At 49.2% G+C, this 14,972-nt stretch overlaps 1 protein-coding gene across 1 annotated transcript in view; it reads left to right on the top strand.

Annotated features, from left to right (window-relative positions):
• LOC103307318 (C-signal-like) overlaps nucleotides 1-9,373 on the top strand; it is a 291,414-nt gene extending 282,041 nt beyond the window's left edge. The window contains exon 6 of the mRNA XM_065567472.1: nucleotides 9,146-9,373. Coding sequence (XP_065423544.1) covers nucleotides 9,146-9,259 — 114 coding nt within the window. The 3' untranslated portion in view covers nucleotides 9,260-9,373. The remainder of the gene's footprint in view (nucleotides 1-9,145) is intronic.
• Nucleotides 9,374-14,972: the final 5,599 nt, after the last annotated feature.

A 14,972-nucleotide genomic window follows, 5' to 3' on the forward strand; every position in this document is an offset into this window, starting at 1 on the left:
GTCTTCAATCCTGCTTCACACCTCTGGAGGAACTTTGCTACAAGCTGAAGCTTTGAACAAAGGACTGAGGACCCATCCCAGCGGGGGATGTATTCCAGAGACTTGATTTGAACCTGCAGTTTATTCCATCGCTGCTGCAAGCCTGAACCAAGAACTGTGCCATTACTGTATGTAATTGATTCCATTTAACCAATTCTAACTCTCATCTCTATCTTTTTCCTTTTATGAATAAACCTTTAGATTTTAGATTCTAAAGGATTGGCAACAGCGTGATTTGTGGGTAAGATCTGATTTGTATATTGACCTGGGTCTGGGGCTTGGTCCTTTGGGATCAGGAGAACCTTTTTCTTTTACTGGGGTATTGGTTTTCATAACCATTTGTCCCCATAACAAGTGGCACTGGTGGTAATACTGGGAAACTGGGGTGTCTAAGGAGATTGCTTGTGAGACTTGCGGTTAGCCAGTGGGGTGAGACCGAAGTCCTAGTCTGGCTGGTTTGGTTTGCCTTAGAGGTGGAAAAAACCCCAGCCTTGGGCTGTAACTGCCCTGTTTGAGCAATTTGTCCTGAGTTGGCACTCTCAGTTGGGTTCAGCCAGAACCGCATTGTCACAGTGGCGTAGTCGTGCTTGGATCCACAGAACCAGGTCAATCAAGCTTTGGGTCAGAACCCCACGCTGTCCAAATTTGAATTTTGGGATTGAGAGTTTGTTGGTTAAAGAGCTGCTGCAATGGCTGAGCAAAGAGCATATGAGGGACTTGGCAAAAAAGCCCTGGAAAATTTGTGTTCAGAAAAGAGGATATGCTTTAGAAAGAAAGCTACAAATCAAGAACTGAGAAATCTGTTAATAGCCAGTGATCAGGGGGCAAGAGCACAGCCCTTACCTGAGGCTGCAGAAGAGGCAGAAAAAATTAGGATGCAAAGGGTGACAAGTAAACTGCAATTTGAGCATGAACAGAAGCTAGCAGATCTTCGATTGCTGGAGAAGCAAAAAATAGCAGAATTAGAGAAAGAGGCTGCTGAGAGAGAGAAAGAGGCTGCTGAGAGAGAGAAAGAAGCTGATCAAAGAAAGAAGGAGGCTGATGAGAGAGAAGAGAGAGCTCGTAAGGGACGTCTAGAGCTGCTCGCTGCTGAACAGGAGACGGCCAGACTTCAGCTCCAAGTAATGGAAGAGCGGAGAAAGTCATCCCCACCTGGTACTCCACTTCCCCCCCGCCATGAGAAAAACTGGGAAAGGATGTGTCCCATTTACAATGATACTGAGGATATAGAGGAGTTTTTGTCTACCTTTGAACGCCTCTGCAATCTGTACCAGATCCCTGAGGGTCAGCGAATGCCTGTCCTGCTGACCAGACTGACTGGAAAAGCCAGGGAGGTGTTTAATGACTTGGGGGAACAAGAAGCCTTAGATTATGAGCGGTTTAAGGATTCTGTGTTAAGGCGGTTCAAGGTTACTCCTGAATCTTACAGAGTTAAGTTTAGAGAGTTTAAAATGTCTAAGGATTGCACTTTTGTAGAATGTGCTCATAAGCTGATGGGTTTTGTTAAAAAGTGGGTTATGGGAGCTAAGGCGCATGGGAGTTTTGAAAAACTGCTGGATTTAATAACTTTGGAACAGTTCTTAGACATTGTGCCTGACAATGTGAGAGCAGCTGTGTGTGACAGGGACCCTGAGTCAGTCCTACGGGCAGCAGAGATTGCGGATGCCCATACCCAAAACAGGGCTTGAGAAGGGTGTAAAACCCCGGGGAAAACTAATCACCATTCTCCCCAGTTCAAGAGGAGGGAAGGATTTAAAAATAAACCTGACTCTTCTAAAGGAGTTCAAGGGAGCCCGGAGGGTAGGAACTCACATCCCCAGCAGGTTACATGCTATCACTGTGGTATGCTGGGCCACATGAGACCAGACTGCCCGACACTGAAGGGCAGCCCAAAACCAGCAACCCCAAATGCCAGGGCCAATGCTAACCCTGTTGTTGTAAACTCACAGGCAAGCCACACAGAGCCCAGCATTGGTGCCCTGTGTGCAAATGCTGTTTCTGTGGTCTCGGAAGAATTTGACCTTAAAACTCACATTAAAGCTAAATATGGGGGAAATAACGCAGAGTTTATTAGCAGTGCAGAAGTGAATGGAGTGAGGTGTATGGCATGGAGGGACACCGCAGCAGATATTACTCTGGTTAAAGCAAGTCTTGTCAGGAAGGAAGATTATTTGCCAGGTGAAGATGTAACTGTTATAGCCTTATCTAAGTATTTTGTCAGGGTGCCTTTGGCTACAATCCACCTGAAATGGAAGGGATTGGAGGGCACCATGGTTGTGGGAGTGAAAGACATAATCCCTAAGGATATTATGATTGGAAATGATATTAAAGCTATGGTCAGTCAAGTTAATACAAACCAGGCACAGGAGAGGATTGATCCTAAGGTTGTGCCTATGGAGGGTTTCTCCAAAGGTTTGTCTTTGGAAAGTAGCTGTTTGGCTGTGAATGAAGTTTCTGAATGTCTATCTAATGTCTCAGAAGTAAATCTGGAATTAGATCAAGCGAAGGGAGAGGAGAACAAGGAGATTTTGGATGAGCCTAGGCAGTCTTGTGAGCTGATGGCTTTATCTAGTCAGCAGTTTGGGAAGGCAAGGAGAGTGGAAGATGAGTGTCCCTATACCTTATCTGTTTCCTGTGCGAAGAATAGTGACAGTGAAGGAAATGTGCCTGTGTCTGTCAGGGGTATTGACTTGCCTATGGAGGAAGCTACCCCAGTCTCCAAGCAGTTGTCTGTGAACAGCCCGGTGTGCTGGGACAAGGGAAATGAAATCCCAAACCGTATGTCTAGTAAAGGAAAATGCGTCTCCAACTCTTCTTTGTCTGTGGGGCAGACAGAAGGTGCCTTTCAGCCTGTGATGGTTGGGAATAGTGCAGTTGTCTCAGAGTTGGTTCTGGATTCAACTAAAGCCCAGGAAGGGAATGGTCCTAAGTTTGCATCTGCTGGGGAGAATGGCCCCGTAACTAGGTTGCATCCAGTTAGTGTCTTAGCAAAATCCCAGAGATCAAACAATTCTGGTGCTTGTATTTTGCCTGTTGCTCATGTGTGGTTGGAGAAGGGTGTAACAACTCTGTCTGATCAGGGTGATACCCTAGCCAGGGCACAAGGAGAGCAGAAAGGTAATTTGGTTGTGGTACCTACGGACAGTTTAACAACTTGTAGCAAAAAGGAAAAAATTCCTAAGCTGGTGTGTGGCAAAGAGAAGGGAAGTATTTCTAACCTTTTATCTAGGAAGTCTATGGGTTCGCCTGAAAGGGGATTGTGTAGAGATCTGCCTGATGGGCCAAAGGTGATCCTGAATGCAAGTAAAACCCAGACAGAGTCTGTTGTTGCTCAGGAAAGTGTTCCTTTAGAGCAAGCCCTAGGTGAAGAGGGTAAGGGCAGAATTTCTGTGAGGGGTGAATTGCTGCTTAGAAAAGCTCCTGGAGAAAGGAATCCTCATGGTAATCTGGGCAAGCAGTTCCCTGCAACTGAAGGGTGTGAGAGTGATTTAATCAAGGAAGTTTCAGTTCCTAGCAGCCAAAAAGTGTCTGTTGTGAATGGATCCACTAACTTTCCTTGTAAAAGATCCAGTGTGGGTAGCTTTGAGAAGGTCTCAGAGGAAGCAAAAGTTGTTAAGGAATTGAGGCATCCCTATAACCAAGTGGCTGTGTGTGGCCAACTTGTTGGGGAGACAATGGTGTTGGAACAGGAATGTCTCCTTTCTGATTCTTTAAATGAGCAGTTTGTGCTTCAGGGTTTGAGGACAGATTTGGTTACTGATGTGTCAGAGCAGAGCAGTTTTATGGCTAAATGCTTGAGGATGCAGGGGAGAGCAAGCAAACTCTCACCCGCAGACTCTTTGGATTTGTGTGGTATCTCTTTAAGACAGAGTCCAGCCTTGGAAATGATAACAGGTACGAATATGAAAACTGGTGGACTGGCTCTGGTCTGGGGTAGTGCAAATTACTTGCCTGGCTGGGAAAGGAAGGACTTGCTAATAGCTGTTAGCAAAGAGGGCCCACCCCATCAGCCAGTGAATTCTGTTGAGCAAGAGAAATCAGGGTTTGATCCTGCAGGACAAGGAGGAAAGAGAACACTGAATTTTGCAAAGGGAAGCCACAGGTTAACCCTAAAATGCCCAAACTCCAATGGTATTGAGCCAAAGGGGTGGCATGACAAACATGATTGTAGATGGACACTTGCAATGAACTTGTTGTTATTGCTAAATTTTGTAATGAATGTGTTGCTATTGCCACAAACTGTGAAAATGTACAATGTGTCTAATCTTTTGGAGAATCCCTTGAACATGTTAAAAAGAATACATGAGAACACACGTTATGTTAAAAGGCCTTGTTACACTGGTGTTTCACAGGTAATGCCTATAAACAATATGGGAACTTTTCACAGGGAAAAGGACATTCCAGACCTAATGTGCTGTATGAAAAGGAAGACGGAGGCACACTACCATATTGCTTTCATGGCTAAATGCCAAGATTCCTGTACTATGAAGAACATTAATATCTGCATTTATTCGATGTTAATGGGGTTCCAAACATTTGCCCGAGCTGGTATGGATAAAGTAGCTGTTTTCTTTAGCTCTTGGCAAGATCACATGAGACATACAGGAACCATGCTGCCAGAGCAGATCCAATCCACTATTGTTCTAACTAAGTTTTACCTTGAGGTTGTAAAGAGGTTCACTCATGTGGTTGAACGTGATTTTGATAAACCATTTCTGTTATACACTGGTATGGCTTCTAACCCAATACTAGCTGTAGTGAGACAGAACCCAGGATGGGGAGCTCTTGGGACGCAGTCAGTGATGTTTGTGTCATCCCTTCCTGCATCAATTTTGCGTTGGGGGTGTGACGTTATTGACATAAACTGGGATCGTCTAGATCATTGTTGCAACCAAGGTCCTGTAGTGGCACCCAAATCTTGTATGAAGGGGGTCAAATGGGGTGTCTAGGACAAGGTTATGGTTTACTGGTTATGATTATGCTGTCTATATGTGTGTATCAGTTTTGTAGTTAAAGTTATGAATATTGGCTCTATACTGTCTGTATGGCAAACTTATGCTGTGCTTCTGGGTGACATCCCAGACAAGCTGAGATTAGCTCTGCCTAGCCTGCTTGATGGCCCATTAAGGACCATCAGCTGTACAATGGATCCATTGAGAGAAGGCAGATACGCCTTGTAACTCAGCGAAGTATGCAGGAACTGGCCCATGTGACTCCAGACTCCATTTGGCTGTAAGGAGGTAACAAAGAGGTGTTCTTACTCCTGGAATAGACTATATAAGGCTGATGCCTCATCTCCATCTGGTCTTCAATCCTGCTTCACACCTCTGGAGGAACTTTGCTACAAGCTGAAGCTTTGAACAAAGGACTGAGGACCCATCCCAGCGGAGGATGTATTCCAGAGACTTGATTTGAACCTGCAGTTTATTCCATCGCTGCTGCAAGCCTGAACCAAGAACTGTGCCATTACTGTATGTAATTGATTCCATTTAACCAATTCTAACTCTCATCTCTATCTTTTTCCTTTTATGAATAAACCTTTAGATTTTAGATTCTAAAGGATTGGCAACAGCGTGATTTGTGGGTAAGATCTGATTTGTATATTGACCTGGGTCTGGGGCTTGGTCCTTTGGGATCAGGAGAACCTTTTTCTTTTACTGGGGTATTGGTTTTCATAACCATTTGTCCCCATAACAAGTGGCACTGGTGGTAATACTGGGAAACTGGGGTGTCTAAGGAGATTGCTTGTGAGACTTGCGGTTAGCCAGTGGGGTGAGACCGAAGTCCTAGTCTGGCTGGTTTGGTTTGCCTTAGAGGTGGAAAAAACCCCAGCCTTGGGCTGTAACTGCCCTGTTTGAGCAATTTGTCCTGAGTTGGCACTCTCAGTTGGGTTCAGCCAGAACCGCATTGTCACACCCCCACCCGCCCCAGTGGCTGACCCCTTGGTTACCCCTGGCCTAGACTCCGCCGCTGCCACGGCTGCCCCCTCCACCGGCAGGAAGGGCCAAGGAAAAAAGAAGGGCAAGGGCCCCGCCCGTACAGCCAAACCTCCTGCGGGCGGGGCTGCCCTCCCCGCCACGGCCCCGACACCTGCCACGGCCCCTCCCTCTCCTGCCATCCCTTCCACCAGCTCTGGGAGTGCTCCATCTCAGGCCCCCAAAGCATACGCCCAGGTGGCCGCCGCACCTCCGCGTGCCGCCGCACCATTCTACCCGACCGCCGCCTCCAGACCCATCCCTGGTGGCCGGGACCCCTTCCCCTCGCTAACCAGGAGGCACGGCATCCGCTGCCACCTGGTGCCTGCCTCGCCCCACATCGAGACCTATGTGCGGGCATTGGCGAGGGTGGTGGGGCCCATGGCCATTGTGGCGGCCTCCAAAATGTACAGGAAGGCTGTGTTCTTCCTGGCATCGGAGGCCGCCGTGAAGGAGGCGGGTGGAAAGGGGCCTGGCGGTGGGGGACTTCTTTGTACCCTTAGAACCTGGGCATACGGGTGGTTTTGACCTCCATCCCGCCCTACCTCCCTAACGCTGCCCTCTTGCCTGCCCTCTCCGCTCTGGGGAAGCCCATCTCCATTCTCAGCCCTCTCTCGCTGGGCTGTAAGGACCCCGCCCTCCGTCACATTCTGTCCTTCCACCGGCAGGTCCACCTCCAGCTACCGCCGGCAGCGCGTGACGGAGTGGTGCTCGAGGGGTCCTTCCTGGTGCCCTACCAGGGGGCCCACTACCGGGTCCATTATTCGACGGGGGAGGCCTGGTGCTTATTGTGCCGGGCGACGGGGCACGTCTGGAGGGACTGTCCCCTGGCCCGGCCTGGAGGGGCATCCGGGACCCCCGAGGCCCGGGAGGGTGCCGGCCCTGTAATCGCCAGCGACCCTGGCGGCTTGGCTATCACTGTTGCCGCTGCCCCTCCTCCTCCTGCCGTGACTCCCGCTCGGGCCGCGGGGACGGCCGAGCGGGTGGGCCTCGCCTCCATCAAGTTTAGTTCGGCGGGGCCCATGGAGGAGAGGGCGGGAAGGCTTCTGCCGGCCGCGGGAGAGGGTCCGCCCCAGGGGGAGGTTTCCCTTCCCCCCACTGTCCTGCCCTTGCCAACCCGAGCCCCGAAACCATCGTCCTTACTCTCTGGCCCTACCCCTGCTGACCGTCCTCCACCTCCACTTCCACCTCGGAGGGCTGGGTGACCGATGAAGAGAGAGAGATTACTTGGACCCAGGAACCAAGAGATTACTTGGTTCCTGGGTCCAGTGGTCCCTCCCGCTAGGCTGGGGGAGGGGCCTTTAGAAGTGGGCAGGTGAGCCCGCCCACCTACCGGTTGATACCAATAGGGCCTCACTACAGGGGGGGAAGTACATTCAGCTGAGCTAAACGCCCCCTGCAGTTTAATCTGGATAGAGTGGGCCTGATTTGCCACTGCCCTGCACCTTGCACATTTCTACCAATGTAAAGTGGGCGTTAATAACTACCACATCAGAATGCTAACATTGTACCCCCTCTTTACCCAGGTGTGACCGAGTATTCTTAGTGTACGTAGTTAAGCATTGCCATGTTCCATGCCAGAAGTGATCCATAAATAGTGTATACAAAATTATTCATACTGCTTTCCTGCAAAGGCCTTTAATGCTTTGGGATGATTCTACGGGACTGATCCAAACCCCATTGAGGCCAATGGAAAGATTCCCATTGGCAGCTATGGGGTTTTGATGAGACTCTAAATGCACAAGTGTGAGGAACATCAACTCTCATTTTAGTACATTCTTATTTATTTGTGTATTTTGTAGCACAGAGCCCACAGCCCCATTGTACTAGGCATTGTACAAATATCTGCAAAGACAACTTACCCTGAAGATCCTACTGAAGCTAATACGATAAGATGTTGAGGGAGGAGACTTGGTCCACTGCTAGGAACATAGTAACTGTAATGGGTTCCCCCCGGGGTGCCACCTGGAACTAGGGTACTATTGAGCCTCTGATCCAACAACCTGGACTACCTTTCACACTGTGCTGCTGTGACAAGTTGCAAAGCCCTCCAGCCTGCACTTTCACCAGCTTTCACACAGGTATGGACACACCCAGCGGCAGTTACATGCAGGGCTCTCTAACCTCCAGCCTCCCAGCCTAGGCCCCAGAGCAGCACCACCCTGCCCTGGTCAAATCTGGCCAGTATATGGGTTTAACACCCGGTCCGCCTCTCCCTCAATGTGAAGAGGACAATGCACACTTGTGGAAACCAAGCTGAGATTTTCCCCAGACACCTTAGTCAAATGCACACTGGTTTGGAGTACATATAAAATAAGTTTATTAACTATAAAAGGATAGATTTATAAGAGATTATAAGTGATAACAAACAGATCAAAACAGATTACCTAGTAAATAAACAAAATCGCAAACTGAGCTTAACATACTAGATAGGTAGGATATGAATTAGCAAATTCTCACCCTGAATGATAAACAGGCTGGCAGATTCCTAAAGCACAAGCTGTCTTGGCTTTGCCGCTTGGGTTTCCCACGTTTTCATACACAGGCTAGAAATCCCTCTAGCCTGAGACCATCATTTCCTCCCTGTTCAGTCTTTGTTCCTCAGGTGTTTCCAGGTGTGTTGTTGTCGGGAGAGTGAGGTCCCATCATGATCTCACTTTTCCCCTTTTATATCGTCTTCCCACTTGCCGGAAAGCTCTTTTGCTGTGACCTGGGTCAAACAGTTCCCATTATGTAGTGCTATCTATGACAGGTTTCTATTGTTCACAGTTCCTGGGGTAATCCTTGTGCTTGTGTGCATTTCCTCAGTAAACCATTAACATTGTTGGGCCTTTTTACTATTGCAGCTCAAAGGCTGCTTGTGGGTGTTTTCAACCTCAGAACATGTTTCAGTAACACATACACAGCCAAACTTCATAACTTCACATACGACGATAGCACATACGCTCCAACGAGATATTAATATCTAGCAGATCAAGACTTTTAGAATGACACCTCACAAGGCATACGTAGTACAAAACATATCCTAATTACATGACAGTGGTGAATATTGTGGTGCCAGGATGTCACAGTAAGAATGGCCTGAAAGATGCAGTTTTGCCCTACCTAACAGCATCACTTTAACCCTACAGGCCCCACAGACCGTGGAGCAAACCACTCAAGCAATCCTGAAGATGCTTTCCATGTTCTCTGAGAAGGAGAATGGTTCCTTCGTGGGCTGGGATGGACAAATCTATCCCTGGTGAGAGATGAGCTTGCCAGGTGTGATTAGATCATAGAGGTGCCGGCTGTGTTACCTGTACATGACACACCAATAAACAACCTGAGCTGAATTACAACCCATTTCTTGAGCCTTTCTCCTCTGCTGGTCTCTGATGCAGGTGGGAGATCCATTTAACCCTGCTATGCTGTTACTGAGCCGTCTAGAGAGCTGAACATTCAGGTACCTCAGGCGGGAACAGCTGGTTCTAGAGGTGGGCAAGCAGGGCCGTAACTTCCAGGGGGCGCAAAACTGCTCGGCAGCTCAGCTTTTTATTTTTATTTTTTGGCTCCCGTCCAACTGGCTGGCTCTTTGTGTGTGTGTGTGTGTGCTTATGTGCACGTTTGGTTTCTCGGGAGTAGGTGGGGCCAAAAATATTGGAAACATTTTCTGCCCTGGCTGGCAAAACAGCTAGGGCCACTCCTAACCTTGGGCCCAAGGGTAGAAAACATGAATTGCAGGCCCGTCATTGTGGATGACACATGCGTGCCATGCCAAATGAGTGTGTCTGTGTGATGGCGCCACTCTGCACAATGAACCGCAGACATGTCCCAAACAATTAGACAGAGAGAATGTTTGTCAAGTCTGTATTTTGTTGAGAAACCAAAGATCGCAGACTTGCTGCATCAGTGCTGGGATGTCTCACTGCAAACCATGGAGAGCTGCGTGGGTTGCTCTTCTAGCAAAGATCTAGGAGTTCTAGCCAATCACAATTGTTTGCTGAGTTGAGTAGGAAATATGTGCAAGCTCATGGTCGGGTTTCTTCTATGGCCATTGGGGCATGTGGTGAGAGGCAGAGGCGGTGAGTTATATGGGCCCGTGGTGCCTGTACTCCTCCAATATTCAGGAACGTGGGCCCGGCTCCACCAATGTTTAGGCTTATATTTTCAGAGCCGTCCCGTCCATAGAACAGACTGGGGCAACTGCCCTGGGCCCCATACTTTGGGGGGCCTGCACTTCAGGGGGATGCAGGGTCCAGGGCAGCCTGGGGGGCTTAGCGGGGTCCTGGAGCTGGCAGCAGGGAGCAACCTGGACCCAGCCTGCCCCGCTTGCCCCACCTCTTCTTGTCCCTGCTCCGCCCCCACTCCACCCCAAGACTCGGCCCCGCATCTTTCTGCCCCTGCTCCGCCCCTGCCTGTTCCCACCCCTGCTTCACCCCATCCCAATTCCAACCATTCCCCCAAGTTCCCACCCTTCCTCTTTCTGGCTTCTGCCCCCTTCCCCAGGTGATGCCGGAAGCTGGGGCGGAGGCGGGTATCTCACTGCTGCCGGTGCCATGCCGCCTGTTAACCCCCTGGGCCATCCTGGACCCCGCGTCCCCCTGAAGCACAGGGCACCCCAAAGCGTGGGGCCCGGGTCAGTTGCCTCAGTCCATCCTATGGATGGGATGGCTCTGCTTGGACCTGTTCTGGGCACCACACAAAATTATACACACCTGGTGCCCATGGTGAGAGGACTCCCAGTTCAGCCATCCTGCAGCTCCCCACTCAACTCTGAGTTCAGGTGGGGATAAATGCTCCTGATGAGCAAAACCTAATCAAACAGCATCTAATAGACTGAAACTCAGCAGCAAGATACGGACCACAGCCTCAGACCAACATACACAGCACTAACAATGCCCCGAAAGTCCTGTCCCAGTGTGCACTGGGCTCAGGATAGACCTGGATTGATTCTCAGGGGGACACTGAATGGAACAGGTATTTTTGGTTCCCACCTTCCACCTGCCTCTTGTTCCTTTGCCCATTTAAAAATTGCTACAGCATTCTCTTTCGGTGGCAGGTAGCGGCCAGTCTCAGGGTGTGCTCTGATTAGTTCTTTTGCATCTTGATTACAAAAGTTTATATGGAACACTTCTGTCCTAGAAGCTGAGATTTGAATAATAGCTGAAAGCTGTTGCTGAGGATGCTCCAACTCCTAGAGCTGCTAGAACTTCTCTGGTCATTTCCCAGAATAAGGTGTAAGTTACCCCAGCATGGGGAGTGCACTTATTGATCCTCACCTTGTTGGCTGCAAGAGTAACCAGGCTTTTAATTCTGGTACCAATCATAGAATCATAGAATATCAGAGTTGGAAGGGACCTCAAGAGGTCATCTAGTCCAACCCCCTGCTCAAAGCAGGACCAATTCCCAGCTAAATCATCCCAGCCAGGGCTTTGTCAAGCCGGGCCTTAAAAACCTCCAAGGAAGGAGACTCCACCACCTCCCTAGGTAATGCATTCCAGTGTTTCACCACCCTCCTAGTGAAATAGTTTTTCCTGATATCCAACCTGGACCTCCCCCACTGCAACTTGAGACCATTGCTCCTTGTTCTGTCATCTGCCACCACTGAGAACAGCCGAGCTCCATCCTCTTTAGAACCCCCCTTCAGGTAGTTGAAGGCTGCTATCAAATCCCCCCTCATTCTTCTCTTCTGCAGACTAAACAACCCAGTTCCCTCAGCCTCTCCTCATAAGTCATGTGCTCCAGACCCCTAATCATTTTTGTTGCCCTCCGCTGGACTCTTTCCAATTTTTCCACATCCTTCTTGTAGTGTGGGGCCCAAAACTGGACACAGTATTGCAGATGAGGCCTCACCAATATCGAATAAAGGGGAACGATCACGTTCCTCGATCTGCTGGCAATGCCCCTACTTATACAGCCCAAAATGCCGTTAGCCTTCTTGGCAACAAGAGCACACTGTTGACTCATATCCAGCTTCTCGTCCACTGTGACCAAGTCATCGAGTCCAGCCCCCTGCCTTCACTAGCAGGACCAAGTACTTCCCCAGATCCCTAAGTGGCCCCCTCAAGGATTGAACTCACAACCCTGGGTTTAGCAGGCCAATGCTCAAACCACTGAGCTATCCCTCCCCGCCAATGACTTGGGCAGGAAGGGCGCATCTGAGAGGCCAGCAAAACCCCTCACCACCGAGGAGCAGCCTTTGCCTCCCACATTGCGAAGCCTGGCTAAGGTCCACTCTCCATCCCAGTCCCCCTGTTCAGGGACTACTCCATCTGTGCAACCTGAGGGGGCACAGAATGACTTAGCTCCACCCTCGCCACACCAGCCCACAATGCTAGCAGGGCTCACATGGGATCTGGGTAGAATAATCCATTCCTGATCTGCCTCAAGCTGGGAATCCCTTGACACAGGCCCTAGAGCAGGGATAGGCCTTATAGCAGTGGTCCCCAAAATGTGGGGCACGCCCCACCAGTGAGGGTGCAGATGTACATTTGGGGGGGCATGGTGGGGCCAGGCCAGCCTCCACGGGGGGCAGCGAGGGAGCACTACCCAGCCTCACTCTGCCCCAGCTCTGCTCTGGCTCCACCCTCAGCAGAGGCTCCACTCCCAGCCTGCTTCCAGCCCAGCCCTGGCCCACCCCCAGCTGTGGCCTTGGCCTTGGCCCCTGGCTCCCGGTCCAGCCCCGTCCCTGTCCGTACTCCTGGTGTTTGGGAGGAGAAACATTCCACTGCAAGACAAGAGATCTGAGTCAGCCATACTGCTGGTTCATGGCATCTGTCTGTAACGGGGGCCTTCTTCCACCCCAGCCTCTTCCTTGCAGAAACCACACAGAGTCCACTAGGTGTGCGCTTAATGACACTTCATTTCTATTTCCCTTCACCAATATCACCACAGTCCCCCATGCTCCCACCTATTTACAATCCTTGTCAAGCTTTAGGCCCTCGCAGCAGGACTTGGGGGGAAACAGAGATCTTCCTACTCTGAGCCTCTTATGGCTAGGCTCAGCTAGCCCTGTTTTGTTTGCTTGTTTGTTTGCTCGTTTGTTCTTTGCACTGTCTTCCTGTGCCTCTTTTATCAGCCGTGGGCTGATGGGGACAATTGAGTTCTTACCCCACCAGCCTGATTAGATCATTACACCAATCAGCTTATCCTTGGTCCCTGGAAAAATCATGGAGCAGGTCCTCAAGGAAACCATTTTGAAGCACTTGGAGGAGAGGAAGGTGATCAGGAACAGTCAACATGGATTCACCAAGGACAAGTCATGGTGACAAACCTGATTGCCATCTATGATCTGATAATGGGCTCTGTGGATATGGGGAAAGCGGTGGACATGATATATCTTGACTTTAGCAAAGCTTTTGATATGGTCTCCCGCAGTATTCTTGCCAGCAAGTTAAAAAAGTATAGATTGGATGGAGCTCGGCTGTTCTCAGTGTTGGCAGATGACAGAACAAGGAGCAATAGTCTCATGTTGCAGTGCGGTCGGGGGGGTGTCTAGATTGGATATTAGGAAACATTATTTCAGTAGGAGGGTGGTGAAGCACCTGAAAAATGACCAGTGGGGATGTCCCATGGTTACCATCAAAGTAGAAGGGAATTTGGGGAGCCTTATACAGAGAGTATTGGTATATACAGGTGTGACGTTGCACTCTATATTATTTTATGAAAATATGCTAATGAATGTGAATATAATGTAAATGGAATATGTTTCCAAACTTAGCTGCGGAAAAATAAAAGCTCTAGTTAATATTCAAGGCCCCGACCCAAAGCCAATAAAGCAATACCAATATTCTGCTGAGGCCCACGAGGGAATCAAACCCACCATTAAGGCCCTCATCCAGCAGAATATACTGATCCCGTGTGAGAGTCTCTGCAACTCACCTATTTGGCCCGTGAGAAAGGCCAATGGGACATCGGGACTTAATAAGGTTACACCATGGATGGCCCCGTGGTGGCCAAGTTCTCTGAGATAATGCCATTGATCACTGTGGGTGCCCAATGATACTCAATGATTGATCTGGCAAATACATTTTTCTCTATTCCATTAGATCCAAAATGTCAATACAAGCTGGCATTCACTTATGATGATGGACAACTCACTTTTACAAGAGTAGCACAAGGGTTGCCTAACGCACTACTACTATTTGTCACCAACAGGTAGCAGGCATGTGGAAGAAAGTGAGAAACTCAGATGGGGTAATAAGCTACGTAGATGATGTGCTTATTGAATCCAAAATAGGGCAGAAAATCTAGAAACTTTAGATAAAGTCCTAGAAATCATTAAAGCCACAGGTTTCTTAATAAATCCTGAGGAAGCGCAACTACTTAAACAGGAAGTAGTATACCTTGCAGTGTGATTGGGTCCTACAGGGAGATGCCCCAACTGAGACAGAGTAAAGGTAATATCTAATTTACCTGCCCCGACTGAAGTGAGCACCCCACAATCTTTTTTAGGCTTGGTAGGCTTTTCGCCTGATTTTATAGAGAACCTTAGCGAGAAAGCAAAACCCCTGTACCGTCTTTTAAAGAAGGACAAAGAGTGGCAATAGGGACAGCCAGAACAAGAGGCAGTGATCTCATTAAAGAAGGCTCTCGTAAAGACTCCTGCATAAGCCTTCCCAGATCCAGAAAACCATATTACTTACTAGACAAATTAGAGGATTCCTAGACAAATTAGAGGATTGGGCCGAAAAAAACCTGATGAGGTTCAACAAGGACAAGTGCAGAGTCCTGCACTTAGGACGGAAGAATCCCATGCACTGCTACAGACTAGGGACCGAATGGCTAGGTAGCAGTTCTGCAGAAAAGGACCTAGGGGTCACAGTGGATGAGAAGCTGGATATGAGTCAACAGTGTGCTCTTGTTGCCAAGAAGGCTAACAGCATTTTGGGCTGTATAAGTAGGGGCATTGCCAGCAGATAGAGGAACGTGATCGTTCCCCTTTATTCGACATTGGTGAGGCCTCATCTGGAATACTGT

The sequence above is a fragment of the Chrysemys picta genome, chromosome 14 (genome assembly GCF_011386835.1).
Source record: "Chrysemys picta bellii isolate R12L10 chromosome 14, ASM1138683v2, whole genome shotgun sequence".
Classification (NCBI taxonomy): Eukaryota; Metazoa; Chordata; order Testudines; family Emydidae; genus Chrysemys; species Chrysemys picta.